This window comes from Sminthopsis crassicaudata, chromosome 1, assembly GCF_048593235.1.
Source record: "Sminthopsis crassicaudata isolate SCR6 chromosome 1, ASM4859323v1, whole genome shotgun sequence".
Classification (NCBI taxonomy): domain Eukaryota; kingdom Metazoa; phylum Chordata; class Mammalia; order Dasyuromorphia; family Dasyuridae; genus Sminthopsis; species Sminthopsis crassicaudata.
Window position 1 is genome coordinate 59,977,609 of NC_133617.1, and position 16,109 is coordinate 59,993,717.

At 36.1% G+C, this 16,109-nt stretch overlaps 2 protein-coding genes across 2 annotated transcripts in view; one reads left to right on the forward strand and one right to left on the reverse strand.

Annotated features, from left to right (window-relative positions):
- The window catches only part of LOC141552035 (olfactory receptor 1f45-like), a 141,901-nt gene that overhangs the window by 99,751 nt on the left and 26,041 nt on the right, over positions 1–16,109 (reverse strand). Inside the window, exon 2 of the mRNA XM_074284425.1 lies at positions 467–506. The gene's annotated coding sequence lies outside the window, so the exon portion shown is untranslated. The remainder of the gene's footprint in view (positions 1–466; positions 507–16,109) is intronic.
- On the forward strand, positions 10,945–11,892 carry LOC141552031 (olfactory receptor 10H1-like). Its single transcript, XM_074284405.1, has one exon. It carries the CDS (start codon positions 10,948–10,950, stop codon positions 11,890–11,892), a length of 945 nt encoding a protein of 314 aa, XP_074140506.1. The 5' UTR covers positions 10,945–10,947.

A 16,109-nucleotide genomic window follows, 5' to 3' on the forward strand; every position in this document is an offset into this window, starting at 1 on the left:
TTTTCATTAGTTAAAAGTTCTCCTTTTCATTTTTAAGACTGATAATTGGATTTTCCTCTTTACTTTTTTAAATCAGATTTACTAAGGGTTTGCCTATTTTGTTGGTTTTTTCATAGAACCCAACTCTTAGTTTTATTAATTCAATAGTTTTTGTTTTTTTTTTACTTTCAATTTTATTAATCTCTCCTTTTATTTTTAAGATTTTAAGTTTTGTGTTTGTCTGGGGGTTTTTAATTTGTTCCTTTTCTAGCATTTTTAATAGTAAGCCCAATTCATTGACTTTCTCTTTCTCTATGCAAGTAGGCCTCTAGAGATATAAAATTTCCCCTGGAGGCAGAGCCAAAATGGTGGAGAAGATACACTGGAACGTCTATGCTCCTTACTACCCTCAATACCAATTATCTAACTCAGCCTCAAAAATAACACTGGACTGATAAAAATCACAAAGATTAGAAGCACAACTTACCAACCAAAGAGAATCTGGAATTTCATCAGAAAAGGTTGGTCTGGAGGGGAGGAAAAAAAAAAAGATCAGCACAGACAGGGTTAGACTAAAGGCTAGCACATTGTGCCAAACAGGCTGGGGAGGACTCTGGGGTTAGAATAGATACTGAAACATAGGAATCTGGCATAAGCTGATAGCTCTACTCTGCTTATAAAACATAAGATGAAGAGAAATCAAAGCCACTTAAAAAAAAAATGCCACAACCCCAAACCAGAAGTGACCCAACACCAATCCTGGCATGGCTGTGCAGCTGCCTGCTGTTGTCCAGGGCTTCTCCTTGAGGCAGTTGAGAACCTGCACAGTGGGGGACACAGCCCGGGCAGTCTCTAATCCACATAGTGCAGGGCTCAGCCTGAGGCAGTGAAACTCCCACAGCAGAGAAACTCCCACAGCAGCGACTATGCTTCTCTGGCAGAGACTTTTGGTTTGAGCACAGGGGATTTTCGATGGTCAGCTGCTAATATCAACAGCTCCACGGGGCAGGAGGCCGGGCTTTGGCCTGGGGTTGTGATGCTTTCACTGTTTAGCCTCTAGCCTCAGGACAGGCACTAGGCCACACAGTGGGGGTTCCTCACTGGGCACGCCCCGAAGTGCAGCTTGTTAACCACCTCTGAGTCATTTCTGGGGAGGGGGTAGAGGGGGTATCTCTCCCAGAGCTCTCTCTTAGCCCATTAGACTGCTGCATCCTATCCCTGGTCTGGGAGGAAGATGGTAAATTTCCTACCCAAAGGGCAGACCCCACAGAGTTTTAATAATGAGTAAGAAATTGAAGATAATGATTGACACCTTCTATACAGAGAAAGAGTGGGTATTCAACCCTGAGGAGGCAAACTGGAGACAGTCTCCAGATAATATCCTAAAGGGGAATGATACCTGCCCCCCATCACATAACTCTCTCCTAGAAGAGACTATTAAAAAGTTAAGAGAGCTAGAAGGAAAATGGGGAAAGGAAAGAGAAGCTATGATAGAGTAACAACGTCCAGAAATTTGAGTTGGAAAAGATAAAGAATTCACAGGAAGTGCAGAGGAACAAAATTTGTGACTTGGAAAAGGTTAAAAAATCACAGGAAAGTAGGATTTCTGAATTGGAAAAGATAAAAAATTCCCAAGAAAATAGGATTTGTGATTTGGAAAAAGAAAATAACTCACTAAAAAAAAATAGTTAAATGGAAAAAAAAATTCAACAGAGCAAAGTAATTCATTTAAAAACTCAATTGGAAATATACAAAAAGAACTAAAAAAAATGTGAATGAAGAAAATAACTCATTAAAAATCAGGACTGAACAAATGGAAATGAGTGATTCATTGAGAAACCACTCCTGAAGCTCTGCTGCTCTTTGCAGCCCATTTACAGGACACCACAAAATACATAAGAAAGAAGTTAAAGAGGTCAATAGAAGACTAGAAAAGTTAGGTATTATAGATCTTTGGAGAAAACTGAATGGAGACAGAATGGAGTACACTTTCTTCTTGGCAGTTCATGGAACCTGTACAAAAACTGACTATATGTTAAGGCATAAAAACCTCAAATTCAAATGCAGAAAGGCAGAAATAGCAAGTGCATCCTTCTCAGATCACAATACAATAAAAATTGCATTTAATAATACAATCCATATGCCTATCCCTGCTCTGCAGAGTAAACTGGTAACCTCGTTGCCCTGAAGGCAGACCCTAAAGGCTTTAAAAAAAATGAGTAAAAAAAAAAATCAAAAAAATGAATGATAGCTTCTATACAGAAGGAAGAGCAGGTTTTCAACCTCAAGGAGACTAATAGCAGACTGTCCCCAGGCAATAACCCACAGGGGATGTAACCTGGTCCCCAACACAAAAAGCTCTCTTGAAACTATAAAAAATCTTAAAAGAGAACTAGATTAAAAATGGAAAAAGGAAAGAGAAGCTATGTAAGAGAGTAACAACTTCCTAAAATGTGAATTGGAAAAGGTAAAGAACTCCCAGAAAGTTCAGGGAAACAGAATTTATGAATTGGAAAAGGTAAAGAACTCCAAGGAAAGCAGAATTTGCAAATTGGAAAAGATAAAGGACTCCCAAGAAAATAACTCAGTAAAAAAAAATAATAATAAAATAAGTGAAATGGAAAAAAATTCCATAGAGCAAAACAACTCCTTTAAAAACTCAATTGAGCATATACAAAAAGAATCAACAAAAGCTAATGAAGAAAAGAACTCGCTAAAATCAGAACTGAACAAATAGAAATGAATGATTTATTGAGACATCAAGAATCAGTCAAACAAAACCAAAAAAAAAAAAAACAAATAAATAATGAAAAATTAGAAAAACTGTTAAATATCTACTTGGAAAATAATAGACTTGGAAAAGAGATCTAGGAGAGATAATCTGAGGATTATTGGACTTCCCAAAAATTATGATGGAAAATAGACCCTAGATACTATTTTACAAGAAATCATCAAAAAGAGCTGCCCAGATGTAATAAAATCAGAAGGTAAAATAGGCAAAGAATCCATCGAACACCTTCTGAAAAAGGCCCTAAAATAAAAACTCCAGGGAATATAGTGGCTAAATTTCAGAACGATCAAACTAAGGAAAAATATTACAAGCAGCCAGAAAAAAACAATTCAAATTTGCCACAATAAGGATCACTCAAAATCTGGATACTTCCACATTAAAGAATTGAAGGGCCTGGAATCTGATATTCTGAAAGGCAAAAGAACTTGGAATGCAGCCAAGAATAAACTACCCAGCTAAGCTGAGCATTTTCTTCTATGGAAGAAAATGGACATTTAATGAAACAGATGAATTTCATTTGTTTCTAAGGGAAAAAAAAAAAAAAAAAAACAGATCTAAACAAACAAACAAAAAAATTGATCTCCAACCATAGGACTCAAGAGAAGCAGAAAAAGCTAAAAAGAACTCTTGAGAACTGTATTTCTGTTGTGGATATACATAAAGTGTACATGTATAATTTGACTTTACTGATATAACATAAAAAAGGGAAGTAGAAATGGAAAGGGGATGATAGTGTCAGGAAAAGGGGAAAGAGGAGATAAAAAGAGGGAAACTACATCCCATGAAGAGGCAAAGGAAACCTATTATATCTGGAGGAATTTAGAGAGGAGGAGGAACATTGTGTGACTGTTACTCTCATCAGAGTTGGCTCAAAGAAAATAATTGACAGATTTGTTTTACAGAGAAACTTCTCTGATCCTATTAAAAAGTGGGAGAGGAAAAGAAAAAAGAAAAAGAGTAAAAAGGGAAGGGTACAAGAAAGGGGAAGAGATACAAAGGGGGGAGAAAGGGATCCTAAAGAGGGAGAGCTATGTGATACAAATGGTGCCCATAAGTTTAATACTGGGAAAGGGGGTAAGGGGGGCAAGAAAAAGAAAAGAATAATCTGGGGATAATAAGATGGCAGGACATACAGAATTAGTAATTTTAACCATAAATGTGAATGGGATGAACTCTCCCATAAACCAGAGGCAGATAGCAAACTGGATCAAAAGTCAGAACCCTACAATATGTTGTTTACAGAAAACATATTTAAAGCAGGGAGATACATACAGAGTAAAGGTAAAAGGCTGGAGGAGAATCTATTATGCTTCAGGTGACGTCAAAAAAGCAGGGGGAGCTATCCTTATATCAGATCAAGCAAAAGCAAAAACTGATCTAATTAAAAGAGATAAGGAAGGAAACTGTATCTTGCTAAAGGGTAGCATAGACAATGAAGCAATATCAATACTAAACATATATGCACCAAGTGGTATAACATCTAACTTCCTAAAGAAGTTAAGAGAGTTATAAGAAGAAATAGACAGCAAAACTATAATAGTGGGAGATCTCAACCTTGCACTCTCAGAATTAGATAAATCAAACCACAACACAAATAAGAAATTAAAGAGGTAAATAGAATATTAGAAAAAATAGGTATTAAAGTTCTTTGGAGAAAACTGAATGGTGATAGAAAGGGGTATACTTTCTTCTCAGCAGTTCATGGAACCTATACAAAAGTTGACCATATATCAGGACATAAAGACCTAAAAATTAAATACAGGAAGGCAGAAAAAGTAAATGTTTTCTTTTGAGATCATGATGCAATAAAAACTACATTCAACAAAAACTAATTGGAAACTAAATAATCTCATCTTAAAGAATAATTGGGTGAAACAGCAAATTATAGACACAATTAATAATTTCACTCAAGATAATGACAATGATGAGACATTATTATATCAATTAATCAACTCCCTTTAAAAAATCCCCAGGACCAGATGGATTTATATTTGAATTCTATCAAATATTTAAAGAACAATTAACCCCAATGCTATATAAACTATTTGAAAAAATAGGGAATGAAGGAATCCTACCAAATTCCTTTTATGACACAGACATGGTACTTTTACCTAAACCAGGAAGGTTGAAAACAGAGAAAGAAAATTATAGACCAATCTTGCTAATGAATATTGATGCAAAAATTTTAAATAAGATATTAGCAAAAAGACTAAATCCCTAGGATAAAAGTATATGTAAATCCCAGGAATGCAGGGCTGGTTCAGTATTAGGAAAACTATTAGTATAATTGACCATATTAATAACCAAATTAACAAAAACCATATGAACATCTCAAAAGATGCAGAAAAGCATTTAATAAAATTCAACATCCATTCCTATTAAAAATAGTTGAGAGTATAGGAATAAATGAACTTTTCCTTAAAATAATCAGTAGCATCTATTAAAAATTATCAGTAAGCATCATATGTAATGTGGATAAACTGCAACCATTCCCAATAAGATCAGGGGTGAAACAATGTTGCCCACTATCACCATTACTATTCAATATTGTATTAGAAATGCTAGCTTTGGCAGTAAGAGTTGAGAAAGAGATGAAAGGAATTAGAGTAGGTAATGAGGAAACCAAATTATCACTCTTTGCTGATGATATGATGGTATACTTAGAAAACCCCAGAGATTCTACTAAAAAGCTATTAGAAATAATCCACACCTTTAGCAAAGTTGCAGGAAAAAAATAAACCTACATAAGTCATCAGCATTCTTATATATCACTAACAAAATCCAACATTTAGAGTTGCAAAGAGAAATTCCATTTAAAGTAACTACAGATACTATAAAATATTTAGGAATCTACTTGCCAAGGGAAAATCAGAAACTACATGAGTAAAATTACAAAACACTTTCCACACAAATAAAGTCAAATCTAAGCAATTGGAAAAATATTAAATGCTCTTGGATAGGGAGAGCAAATATAATAAAAATGACAATACTACCTAAACTAATCTATTTATTTAGTGCTATACAAATCAGACTCCCACAAAACTATTTTAATGACCTAAAGAAAATAACAACAAAGTTCATATGGAAAAATAAAAGGTCAAGAATTTCAAGATTAGAAGAGTACCAATAAACTGGGAAAACATTTTTACAGTCAAAGGTTCTGATAAAGGCCTCATTTCCAAAATATATAGAGAATTGACTCTAATTTATAAGAAATCAAGCCATTACTCCAATTGATAAATGGTCAAAGGATATGAACAGACAATTATCAGAGAAAGAAATTGAAATATTTCTAGCCATCTGAAAGATGTTCCAAGTTATTATTAATCAGAGAAATGCAAATTAAGACAACTCTGAGAAATCACTATACACCTGTCAGATAGGTTAGAATGACAGGGAAAGATAATGGAGAATGTTGGAGGGGATGTGGGAAAACTGGGACGTTAATTCATTGTTGATGGAATTGTGAATACATCCAGCCATTCTGGAGAACGATTTGGAAGTATGCTGAAAAAATTATCAAACTGTGTATACCCTTTGATCCAGCAGTGTTACTACTGGGCTTATATCCCAAAGAAATATTAAAGAAGGGAAAAGGACTTGTATGTGCAAGAATGTTTGTGGCAGCCCTCTTTGTAGTGTAGAAAACCCCAGAGATTGTACTAAAAAGCTATTAGAAATAATCTACAACTTTAGCAAAGTTGCAGGATACAAAATAAATCCACATAAATCCTCAGCATTTTTATACATCACTAACAAAATCCAACAAAGATACAAAGAGCAATTCCATTTAAAATAGCTGTTGATAGAAGAAAATATTTGGGAGTCTATCCGCCAAGGAAAAGTCAGGAACTTTATGAGCAAAACCACAAAACACTTTCTACACAAGTAAAGTCAGATCTAAGCAATTGGAAAAATATTAAATGCTCCTGGATAGGTTGAGTGAATATAATAAAGATGACAATACTCCCTAAAATAATCTATTTATTTCGTGTTATACCAATCAGACTCCCAAGAAACTATTTTAATGACCTAGAAAAAAATAACAACAAAATTCATCTTGAAGAACAAAAAGTCAAGAATTTCAAGGGAACGAATGAAAAAAAAAAAAATCAAATGAAGTTGGTTTAGCTGTACCTAATCTAAAACTATATTATAAAGCAGCAGTCACCAAAACCATTTGTATTGGCTAAGAAATAGACTAGTTGATCAGTGGAAGAGGTTAGATTCATAGGACAAAATAGTTAATAATTACAGCAATCTAGTGTTTGACAAACACAAAGACCCCAGCTTTGGGGATAACAATTCATTATTTGACAAAAATTGCTGGGAAATTTGGAAATTAGTATGTCAGAAACTAGGCATTGACCCATACTTAACACCATACACCAAAGTAAGATCAAAATGTGTTTATGATCTAGGCATAAAGAATGAGATTATACATAAAGTAGAAAATGATAGAATCATTTACCTCTCAGACCTGTGGAAGAGGAAATAATCTGTGACCAAAGAAGTACTAGAGGTCATTATTGATCACAAAATAGATAATTTAGATTTTATTAAATTAAAAAGCTTTTGTACAAATAAAACTAATGTAAACAGGATTAGAAGGGAAGCAATAAACTGGGAAAACATTTTTACAGCTAACGGTTCTGATAAAGGCCTCATCTCCAATATATATAGAGAATTGACTCTAATTTATAAGAAATCAATCCATTCTCCAATTGATAAATGGTCAAAGGAAATGAACAGACAATTTTCAAATGAAGAAATTGAAACTATTTCTAGTCATATGAAAAGGTGTTCCAAATCATTGTTGATCAGATAAATATAAATTAAAACAACTCTGAGACACCACTATATATCTATCAGATAGGCTAAGATGACAGGAAAAAAGAAATATGAATATTGGAGGTGATGCGGGAAAACTGGGACACTGATGCATTGTTGGTGGAGTTGTGAATGGATCCATTCATTCTGGAGAGCAATTTGGAACTATACTCAAAAAGTCATCAAACTGTTCATACCCTTTGATCCAGCAGTGTTACTACTGAGCTTATATCCCAAAGAGATGTTAAAGAAGGGGAAGGGATCCTTATGTGCAAAAATGTTGTGGCAGCCCTTTTAATAGTGGCTAGAAACTGGAAATTGAAGGGATGCCCACCAATTGGGGAATGGCTGAATAAATTGTGGCATATGAATGTTATGGAATATCATTGTTTTATAAGAAATGACTAGCAGGATGAATACAGAGAGGCTTGGAGAAGCATACATGAACTAATGCTAAGTGAAATGAGCAGAATCAGGAGATCACTATACACTTCAACAACAATACTACATGATGATCAATTCTGATGGACGTAGCTCTCTTCAACAATGGGAGGCTGCAAATCTGTTCCATATTGATCTGTAATTAATAGAACCAGCTACACCCAGAGAAAAAACACTGGGAAATGAGTATGGACCACAACATAACATTTCCACTCTTTCTGTTATTTTTTGCTTGCATTTTTTTTCTTCTCAGGCTATTTTTATCTTCTTTCTAAATCTGATCTTTTTTGTACAATAAGATAACTATATAAATATGTATACAAATATTGTATTTAACATATTAACACGTATGGAACTACCTGCCATCTAGGGGAGGGGATGGAGGGAAGGAGGGGGGAAGTTGAAACAGAAGTTTTTGCAAGGGTCAATGATGAAAAATTGCTTATGCATATGTTTTGTATATAAAACACGATAAAAAGCAATATTAAACTAGTCATTCATGCATCTTTCACTTGATGCTTATTTTCAATTCAATAGTACTGCCATAAATATTCTCCTATTCTAATCGTCATATGGAGATAATAATAGCAGTTATTTCCCAATAACAGCAACTATTTCCCAAGGACGTTGACAGGATTAAATAAGATTTTTGAAAGCACTTAACAGTGCCTTATTCATAATATGTGTTAATAAATGTTTGTTTCCTTTCATATATAATTGCCCTAACCCCTTCAAGAGTCATAGGTTCTGTAGTCTTTATTTCCCCAGAAGGAGCTTTTCTATGCCCTGTTGATGTTTCCTTATCCAAAAAATTAGGTTTGGATAATCTGGAGCTCAAATAAAGCAAGAAGAAAAAAGTGTCTTCCTCAGTAGTCTCAGGAACAAACACAACTATTCTGAAGAGACACCTCCTGGTCTGGTAGTCAGGGCTGGGACTTTGGTTATTAGCTTTCAGAGTCCCAGTCACTGGAGTTCAAGCTTAAGCACTTTAGCATAATTGCTGCACCCTTGTCAGCAATCAGCAATTAGTGAGAAGGGGAACATGCTCAGCTCTGTCAGTTCCTTGAAATTTCTCTAGGGGGCACATTTATTTCCAAAAGCAGTGAATCATGCCCTGTGGGAGCTGGAACCTCTATGGCCTGGGGAAAGCAATAGATCTAAAGAAAAGGAAAGGTATAAATATGCTGATCTTTTCCTACTCTAGATTTATGTACTGCTCATTCATGGACAAGCTGGCCAGTCTTCTTTCTTTACTCTGGAACCAAGCTTGAAGTTACTACATTCGTATTCCTTGCTTCAGGTGAAGTAGCTCAAGTTGGATAGCAATAAGCAGTAAGTAGGGTTGTGGACTCTCACCCCATTCAGGTGAGCTATTTTCTTCTCCCCTTTCATCAAGGAGAAGAGATTTGTCCTCTACTTTATCCCAATAATCAAAACACTTTTGAGATCCTCTGCAAGTGGGAAGACAAACATGGGCTTTGGTAGTTTGAAAACTGCATAGGTGATAGATGCAGGGAAGAGAAGGCAAACAGGAGAGAGGGAACAGTTTTGCTAAGTCCAGAGGCAGAAAGATGGAGACATCATCTAACCTGGTCAGGATTCATCAGAATAAATGTGATCATTTCTGGCCACTGCTAAGAGTAACAGAATTATATCCCTGAGAGAGAAAGAGAGAGCTTAGAACATGGAATATGAAGATTGGAAGGGAACTTAGAATACAAGTTAAGCCTGGGAGGACCCTTGAACAGAGAATGTCAGATATGGGAAAGCCTTTAGAAAAATGACTATCAGGGCTGAGAAGGACCTTATGCAGACAGATCCCTGAAGAAACATTTCCCAGTTGTAAGACCTTTTAAATGAAGGCAATTGGGGGAAAGGATTGAGGGACTTGTAGATTCTTAGGATGGAGAAGAAGTGAATTAGGGGAAATATGATTTTTCTCTTTGACCATGTGAAAACTCTCTTGGGGATTGAGGATTAATCACATTCTGCTTGATGCCAGGAACACTAGGGAGAAAATGAAAACACAGATTATTACTTAATAGTCAAGAAATCATTGTAAGGATCTAAGCTGGTCAGGAAAGGGAAAGACTCTGTGTAGCTGTTTCACCTCCATACTCTTCAGTTTCCACATTGGTACTATGAAGAACGTTTTTTAGTTGACCCCCAAGATCTCTTCCAATATTAAATCTTTAATCTCTGATTTAAGGTCCTGAAGTTTCTTGAGGACAGAGAAAATCCCCATTTTGGTGGGGAAGGAACATCATTAGATTAGCAAATATTGTGTCAAAGACAGCCTCATTTCCATGCTAGTGGAAGAGATGAGGACTCAGAAAAAGGGAGTCAGAAAGGAAGATAACCTAAGTGAGGTTGTGGTGTGGTTTATAATTCAAAAGAGGAAAGAGATAAAGGCAAAAGTTGCAAGGATAAAAATCATTGTAAAAAAGGAAAGGACATGATAGGTGGCATGACAAACAATCATCTACAGGATATGATAGAATAGCCAAGAAGGGAAGCAATTAATGTTTGGGATACAGTTGAATTGGAAAATGTAACCCCTGGGGGAGAAGGCAACAAGTTGGTGAGTTACAATAGATAGAACTCTAGATGTGGAGCTTGAGAAACTGAACTCAATACCCAACTAAAGTCCTTACTAATAGTGGGAATTTGGACAAAGCTAACAGAGTGATCTATCCTACAGCACAATAGTGTACTTGTGTAGGTAAAGAGGTCTTTAATACTAGAGATTTTTCAGTTGAAGCTTGGTAACAACCTGTTGGGGATATGCTAGAGATTTTAGGTTTATATAGAGATTGGACTAGATGTTCTCTGGAATTCTCTTGCAACTCTCAGAATCTGAGATTCAGTAATAACTTTATTTTTCTCATGCCTCTGCCATAGTCTCTATGCTGGGGCAAAACCATTCCACAGTGACTGAATTTATCCTCATTGGATTCTCACCATTCCCTCAACTTCAGATGCCATTCTTTGTGCTTTTTCTGCTGATGTATTTATTCACACTTCTGGGCAACCTTCTCATCATGTTGGCTGTATGGCATGAACAGAGTCTCCATAAGCCCATGTACTTCTTCCTGTGTACTCTTTCTATCTCAGAAATCTCCTACACGATGGCTATTAATCCCCGTATGTTTGCTGACCTGGTCTCCACTCATCACATCATCTCCTTCTGGAGTTGTGCCAGCCAGATGTTTTTCACATTTGCCTTTGGTCTCACACACTGCTTCTTGCTCACCATCATGGGCTATGATCGCTATGTGGCCATTTGCCATCCCTTACGTTACAATGTGCTTATGAGCTCACAGGTTTGTGTTTGGCTGGTGGCCTCCTCATGGCTAAGTGGTATAGTCATGGGGCTAGTGATGACTCTTCCTATTTTCAATTTGACCTTCTGTGGGCCTAATGAGATCCATTATTTCTTCTGCCACGTACCCCCGTTGGTGAAGCTTGCCTGTGGAGATGCCTCAGCAGTGTCCATAGGGATTGGGGTGCTCTTCATCACAGTTTTATTGGGTTGCTTTCTCCTTATTCTTCTATCTTATATCTTTATTGTGGCCACCATCTTGAAGATTCCATCAGCTGAGGGTCGACACAAAGCCTTCTCCACCTGTGCCTCCCACCTTATTGTGGTGATTATACACTATGCTTTTTCTTCTGTTGTACACTTCAAATCGAAGGCTTTAGAAGCCCTAGAAGGAGATACCCTGATGGGCATTTCCTACAGTGTTCTCACCCCCTTCCTAAGCCCCATCATCTTTAGCCTGAGAAACAAGGAACTGAAGGATGCTCTGAAGAAAGTTTTCCTCAGGAACCTATGCCCTTCAAGACTATAATGAAAATACTATGAGATGGTAAAGAATTAGAATGTATTTTATTTTTGATCCAGGTCTTATGTTATAGAACACTTCCAAGATGGATGAATGAATGAATGAAAATGAATTTTAAATATGTACTATATGCTAAGTACTATGCTAGATGTTGGGAACACAAAGAGAAAAAAATGTATATGCCTCACTTTCTTGAGAAGCACATATCCAATAAGGGTAGGGGGTGGAGGGAGAAGAGAGAACATCCTCTGACCTGATTATCAGCTCTAGGAGTAGGATCACAACCTAGTTGATAGTCATCTCCCATGACTCATTTCCACCCTTTGCTCTCTCTTGAAATCATGAATTTTTGATATTCTTTTCTTTTATTGATATTAATTCCTTGCTGATGAATTCCTGCCTGGATATCATGAGAAGTCCTAATCTTGTTCACTCCTGGTACACTTTCCAGGACACTCCAGCTCTATACTAAGCTGTCTTGGCCCAATGCTGTACTTTTCTTTCCCTGGAACTTTTTAGTTCCTCTTTATAAGTTGTCATCCCTTATCACAATGTAAACTCCTAGAGAGTAGGAACCATCTTGTTTTTATATTTCTAATACTTAGCACAATGTTCAGGATATAATACATGCTCTGATGAAAGGGCAATTTATAGTATTTTACTTGGTATGTTTATTAAAATATAATTTTTTTACCACAATCATTTCCTTTAAGGAAATAAAACTAGCCACACAATTAAGATTTAGTCTTTGGCAATCTCGAGACCTTTATTATTAAAAATGTTAAAAGAATATTTTATTTTTGCAAATAAAGTTGAGTTAATTTACCAACTATTGATCCTCATATACATGCTATATTTTCCTTGCATTTAATTTTAAATTTTTTCAGCATTTCATTTTGCATAATAAATTTTGATCATGTACTTCAGAAATTTTGTATTTCAGAAATTCCAAATATATATTTAGAATGTGTGGTATATAACAATTTTATTCATAAAGATGGTGATAATGTTTTTTAAAAAAGAAAAAATATTAAATTTTTTTATAAATTTCTTTCATTTCTGTGTCTTTCTGTCTTGATCTCTCTGTCCCATATTCTTGCCCACTGTTTGAACTTGTATCTTAGCCTTACTGGATTGTAGTTTCCTTATTTAAAAAATAAGATCATTGAATGACCACTAGTAGTTTTTCAAAGTCTCTTCCCACATCATATTCAAAGCTACTCTGAGATTTGAAAGCAAGTGCATTTGAAGATTTGGAGATAAACATTTAGGACAAATCTGGACAAAGCATGAAAGAACTAGGGTTAATAACAATTAACCCCATTATTGTCATGCTTTACAAAGCAATAACTACATAAGGCTGTGAATACTAGTAATAACCTGTTTTTACAGATGAAAAAACTGACTCAGAGGAAAATTAATCACCTCTTAAGATGTTAGACCCAGGACTTTAATTCAGCCTTTCTGACTACAAGGTCAAAATGCTTCCCTGTTTCCATGTTGTCTCTTTCCTTGAATATGAAGAATAAGGACTTCTTATGGAACTATGCAGAAGGTTCCTAATTTAGAAAGAAATAGTTTTTAGAGGAATGGATTGAGGTATGCAAGAAGAGGATAATCTGTCAGACTTGTCTTCTAAGCTGAAAGAAACTAGCTTTCATGTCATTTGCTGTCTCTTGATTCTATTTAATTTATACTTACCAAGTTAAGTGGTTATGGCTTCTTTCCAATGGTCTGAGCCCATGCAAACCCAAGTTTCTCTCTTGAATCATTTTTAATGATCATGTTCTTTGGCTCATGTTCCTATCTAGGATTTCATGTGCGAACATATGAGTTAGATTTGTGCCCAGCTCTTGTATAGTTGCTATTTCCCTAGAAAGTACTAAATTAATAAAGAATAAGATAAAGAACAAGGATTTTTTTAATACCTTGCAAAGATGAAAAAGTGAACTCATACTTAAATTACTGTATTATGAAATGATGTAAAAAATGCTCCCTTTCTCTCCAGCAGCCTGCCTTCCCTATGATCTTTGTATACTTCCTCCCTGATAGTACTACCTCTAAGGTTTAGTAGTATACCCAACCTCATATTCTAAGTGGTAAAAGAACTTGAGTTTCTCTGGAAATACAGCAATTTACCCCAATATTGACTAAATGCCTTCCCCAGAGATCTATAAAGTTCTATAGCCTTAAAAGCATCAATTTCTGGCTGAGAACCAACTCAGTAAGGAAACAACACCAAGGTCAGGTCAAAGTACACTTTTCTTTCTTCTGGATTTCCTCCTTGTTCCTCCCTTGGTTGGCTTCTGTGGCTCTCGGCTCCAACTATGTTTTTTCATTTGGTCCAGGAATGCTTCCATCAGTCCCCTATATCTCTCTACTGATGTCAGCAGTATTTTCTGTTTGGACAAGAAATGTTTTCCATCACTTATTATCATCTGCCCTTGTCCCCACCCTGCTTCATTAACACTAGCCCGTGCCTACTCTCCTGGAGCTCAAAAAATCTCACAATATTATTAAGGACATGTCTGTTAGAAGAAATATTCATGTGCCCATTACTCAAATGAGGATGGGATGATGATGAAGATAACTTTTATGATGATCTTGCTTTTCATATGTCACTTCTAATGCAACAATAATTTAGTTTAAATTATTCACCAGCTTTATATAATTAGGACTCAAAAATATCTTGTATGACTGCCTCTATTAAAGTAAAGATAAAAATAAAATCTTTCATTCATGGATCAAAAAGAAACCTACCCAAGAATATGAGCTTGAGGAACTGCTAGATGGTGCAGTGGATAGAGCACCAGCCCCAAAGTCAGAAGAAGCAGAGTCCAAATCTGACTTCAGACACTTAACACTTTCTAGCTGCGTTACCCTACGTAAGTCACAAACCAATTGCATCAGTAAAATAAATGAATAAAATAAAATAAAGGATATGCGCATGTATTGGAAGAACTGAAAAAGGCTTAGGAAGAACTTGATTTCCATGTTCAGATTTTTTAATAGCTTTTTATTGATAGAACATATGCATGGGTAATTTTTCAACTTTGACCCTTGCAAACACTTCTATTCCAACTTTTCCCTTCCTTCCTTCCATCCACTCCCCTATATGTCAGGCAGTCTCATATATGTTAAACATATTAAAGTACATCTTAATTACAATATATGTATATAGATCTATAGCGTGCTGTTGTCTCCAGACGCTGCCGATCGCTCTCTGGGGGGAGATCTGCTGTGTCAACTCAAATCTCTCAGACAGATTCTTCCTGTAGAGAGCCGACTTCCCTTCCTGCAGAGAGCTGCGTCAAGGCAGATGTAGTGCAGAGACTTCTCTTATCTCTGGAGTGGTGTCCTCTTTTATCCTCCCAGAGAATGGGCGTGGGATAATGCAAGGGCTTCTGGGAAGAAGTACTCCAACCAATGAGCTTGCTCCTCTTAGAATTCCTAAGGTGTAAACTCCCTTTAAAGGCCCAAGCCAAAGGTCTGAGCCAGAGAACTGTCAAGTCAACCTGAGTTCTCACTTTGTAATTGTCCAGACAACCTGAATTCTCACCTTGTCACTGTCCAGACAACCTGAGTTCTCACCTAGTAATCCTAACATCTCCCCCTTTCTTTTGATTTAGAACATAGGATAGTCATGACCTTGAAACATAAATCCATCAATATGGGAGGTATTACACATAATTACATAAATAAGCACATAGTAACATAGTAACATAATACCATAATACATGCTAGAAGTATGTAACAAATAACATGATCAAATAATCATTAACTGAGAATTTATAAATGTCCATAAGTCCATTGTCCATTAGTCTCATCTTGTGTTAGGAAATCCAATGATTCCTGCTGGTTTTAAAGTTCTTTAACAGTCTTTTTATTAGCCATGCTCTTTCAGTGTGAGATGTTTCTTAGATTTTCTCCTTTATTTTGAGGTCTTTCTCTTTTTCTGTCTCTCTCTGATGGACAAGGAGAATACGGCTCATTGGCACCCATCTGATTCCTTCTCCTGCTGAAGAAATACAAGCAAACCTTCTCCCCCAGGCAGTTAACCTATCTGGTCCCTTCCATTCACCACTTTCTGGGTCTCTCCACATCACCTGGCGATTATCTAAGGACAGTGGAGCTGCTCGCACTGGACACTGCCCTTCTGGTGGGTTATAAAACCTGTCTGCCGGAGCCAGTGCATCTTTGTCAAAAATTAGAAAAGTAATGGT

Bases quoted from the DNA above. Each gene is read 5' to 3' on its own strand.
- LOC141552031 (XM_074284405.1), top strand. From the start codon at position 10,948: ATGCTGGGGCAAAACCATTCCACAGTGACTGAATTTATCCTCATTGGA.